Source organism: Galeopterus variegatus, unplaced genomic scaffold (assembly GCF_000696425.1).
Source record: "Galeopterus variegatus unplaced genomic scaffold, G_variegatus-3.0.2 Scaffold970, whole genome shotgun sequence".
Lineage (NCBI taxonomy): Eukaryota > Metazoa > Chordata > Mammalia > Dermoptera > Cynocephalidae > Galeopterus > Galeopterus variegatus.
The window spans coordinates 319,083-322,040 of record NW_007727081.1 but is presented as its reverse complement, the minus strand read 5'-3'; the positions used below and the strand labels follow the sequence as shown (position 1 = coordinate 322,040).

General features: G+C 50.3%; 1 protein-coding gene across 1 annotated transcript in view; it reads left to right on the top strand.

Moving 5' to 3' along the window:
* The window catches only part of EIF5A (eukaryotic translation initiation factor 5A), a 4,917-nt gene that overhangs the window by 575 nt on the left and 1,384 nt on the right, over positions 1-2,958 (top strand). Inside the window, exons 2-3 of the mRNA XM_008573879.1 lie at positions 1,433-1,618; positions 2,770-2,874. Coding sequence (XP_008572101.1) covers positions 1,454-1,618; positions 2,770-2,874 — 270 coding nt within the window. The 5' untranslated portion in view covers positions 1,433-1,453. The remainder of the gene's footprint in view (positions 1-1,432; positions 1,619-2,769; positions 2,875-2,958) is intronic.

Below are 2,958 nucleotides of genomic sequence, written 5' to 3'. Positions count from 1 at the left end.
GGGCCGGGGGGAGGGGAGGCGGCATGGCTCTGGTTTGGCGCAACCTTTGAGGAGGGGGCGGCGGCGGCGGCACCGGAAGTGCCCCCCACGGGAGGCTGCTCTCGGGGTCGGAGGCCGCATGGCCAAACGTGGACCGGAGCCGCATGGCAGCGCGGGGACCCCTCCCCCCAGATCCCGGCCACCGGAAGCCTCGGGCGGCCGCATGTTGGGCAGGAGCCGGCAACCCCTAGCTCCTGGAGCTCTAGTCTTCGCGGGCGCCTGAGGGACGCTGGAATTTTGAGGAGTGGGAGAAGCCGGGAGGGCCCGCTGCAGGCATATGTTAGCGTTCACCGACCTCATGGGCCTCTGGAGCTTTGCCCCCAGTCCTTATGTGAAGTGAGGCGGCCAGGTGTAAGTGGCACTCTTCCGAGTGGGAGGCCAGAGAAATGGGGAAACCGAGGGCTGTTGGACAGGAGCCCAACTCTTCTCTCGGACTGTGCGGACAGCGCCTTAAAGTCCTGGGCAGATGAGTTCCCCATCGTGAGAAGTGCTCTTCATCTTGTCACTGTCTTCCCCGTTGTTGTCTGGTTTGGGAGTTCCTCGGTTTTAGAGTCTTTAACTTTACCAGCCTAGTTTTTCTACTACTCACTACTACCAACTTTTTGCTTTCATTTTATTGTCATTCACCACCCCCCACTCCCCCACTTTCTACTGACTATGGGCCGGGCCTGAAAAGCCGACAGAACCAGTGCATCCTGGGAAAAGTGGGAGGGCCCTCGAGGAGAGGCTGGGTTCCTGGGTTCCCTTTGGGAACCGAGATCGAGGTGTTTGGCAGGGGGATCGTTTAGGAAACAACTTGACTTTCTGCCCTTTGGCTGCATCTGCAAGTGCAGGTTGGAGAGGCGGGAACCCCCCAAAGAGGCCTTGTGGTTTCCTGTACCAATGACTGGGTTGTGTGTGGATGCGGGGGGGGGGTATGTGTAACAGAGACGGGTGGGGCCTTGTCCTCCGGTCTCCACCCTCCTCCCCACATTAGCCCCGCCCTTTTGCTGGCTCATAGCTGCTCACCTAATTATAGCCTGGCTATATGTGGGGAAAGGGGTGGTTGGTTTCAGTGGCAAGTAACACCTGAGTCCTCCCCTCTCCCAGGAAGTAGGCTTTTCCTCATCTCTGAGATTTGGCATCCCAACTTCCTGGAGCCTTCCTTTCCCAAGCCACCACTTTAGCTTGCATTTGGGGAGGGGATCCTGCTATTCTCCCCTCCGATACACACACTAGTTCTTCTGTATATTTGATCCCAGTCAGTTTTTAGTCCAGGAACTTTGACTTTATTTTAGATGGGTAATGGAATAAAAGGTTGGCGAGAATAAAACCTTGCCAGAGAGGAATGGGATAAATTGGAGGTACTGTTAACCTCCATCCTTACTTACCTCAGTTCTCTTCTTGGCTCTAGTTGGAATCGAAGCCTCTTAAAATGGCAGATGATTTGGACTTCGAGACAGGAGATGCAGGGGCCTCAGCCACCTTCCCAATGCAGTGCTCAGCATTACGTAAGAATGGCTTTGTGGTGCTCAAAGGCCGGCCATGTAAGATCGTCGAGATGTCTACTTCGAAGACTGGCAAGCACGGCCACGCCAAGGTTAGAATTTTGACTCTCCGCATCTTGCCTTTCTCACAGCTCCTGTATCCATAGGGCTCCTGGCAGCGAGGTGCCATCAGTCCTGGCCTCCCTTTCTTTAACTCTTTTCTTACTGTCTCACTCTTTCTGTTCAGCACTCAGCCCTTATACCCATTCATACTACTAACATCTGCTCTCCAGTCTTCAGCCTCTTCCATGCTTACCCTTTTGTCCGCATCTTCTCTGGTCGTTCCTCCCTTTCTTCCTCTTTGTGCCAGTCTCTTAACTTCTCTTCATGGTCCTTTATGCTCTGGCCTTCACTTTTTATCTTTTTGTCCCTTGAGCCTTTCTGGGTGCTCTTTGTTTACATCACTTTGCTAGGGTTTCTCTGATCCTAACACCAAATGCAGCCTTCCCCTGGAGGGGCTACAGCGTACCTATGAGCTTTCAGATCACCTTGATGCCTCATTCCCCTGTTTGAGCTTTCCCTTTGGGACTCTGATGCCTCTACATACTCTTGCCCACTCTCGACCCTCCTTGCTTTCTTGGGTCTTAACATTCTTGCTAGTGTATCACCTCAGACTTTTCCTGTCTTTTTCAAGTTCAACCTGGTTCATCCTTGTTGGAGTTCTTGGGGTTTTGTTCCCTCATCAGTTTTTCCATCTTTGTTGACTCCATGCTCTTCTGGTGTCCTTATTTCCTAACTGCATAGTTCTTTCTGATCTCCTTGAAGTCCTTTTTTCTTTTCAGTTATCTTCCTTTCACATTCATAGCCTTTTTCCTTTTACCTTCCTTATTTCCCAAATTATTAGCCCTTTATGCTTGTATCCAGAAAACTCTTTCAAACTTTTACCTAGACTCTTCCCACTCTCATAGGCTCTTGGCATCTTGTTTGTCAATGTTTTTTGATAACTCAAGGTAACTGATTTCTCCAAGGCTGCCCTATAATTTTCCTTTGTGCTGTCAACCTCAATGTCAATGGTGGTCTTTTAGTCTTGGGGTTTTTTTTTTATGGGCTTTAGTGTTTCTTTCCTGAGTTGGTTCAGTTCCACCTCCCCTAATGTTTGCCCTGACAATACAGTTTGACTTCCCTCACCAACCAAGGACAAGCTGAGCCTTTATCTTCTTTATCCTAGTGTTTGGTTGGGTTTTTCTTCGTTGCATACATACAGGTCCACCTGGTTGGTATTGACATCTTTACTGGGAAGAAATATGAAGATATCTGCCCGTCAACTCATAATATGGATGTCCCCAACATCAAAAGGAATGACTTCCAGGTATGTAGATGGCCTGGATGAAGGATGGGTTAGTGGTTTATGGGGGGGGGGGGGGGGTTTTTTTTTATTGACCAGAAAAGCTTG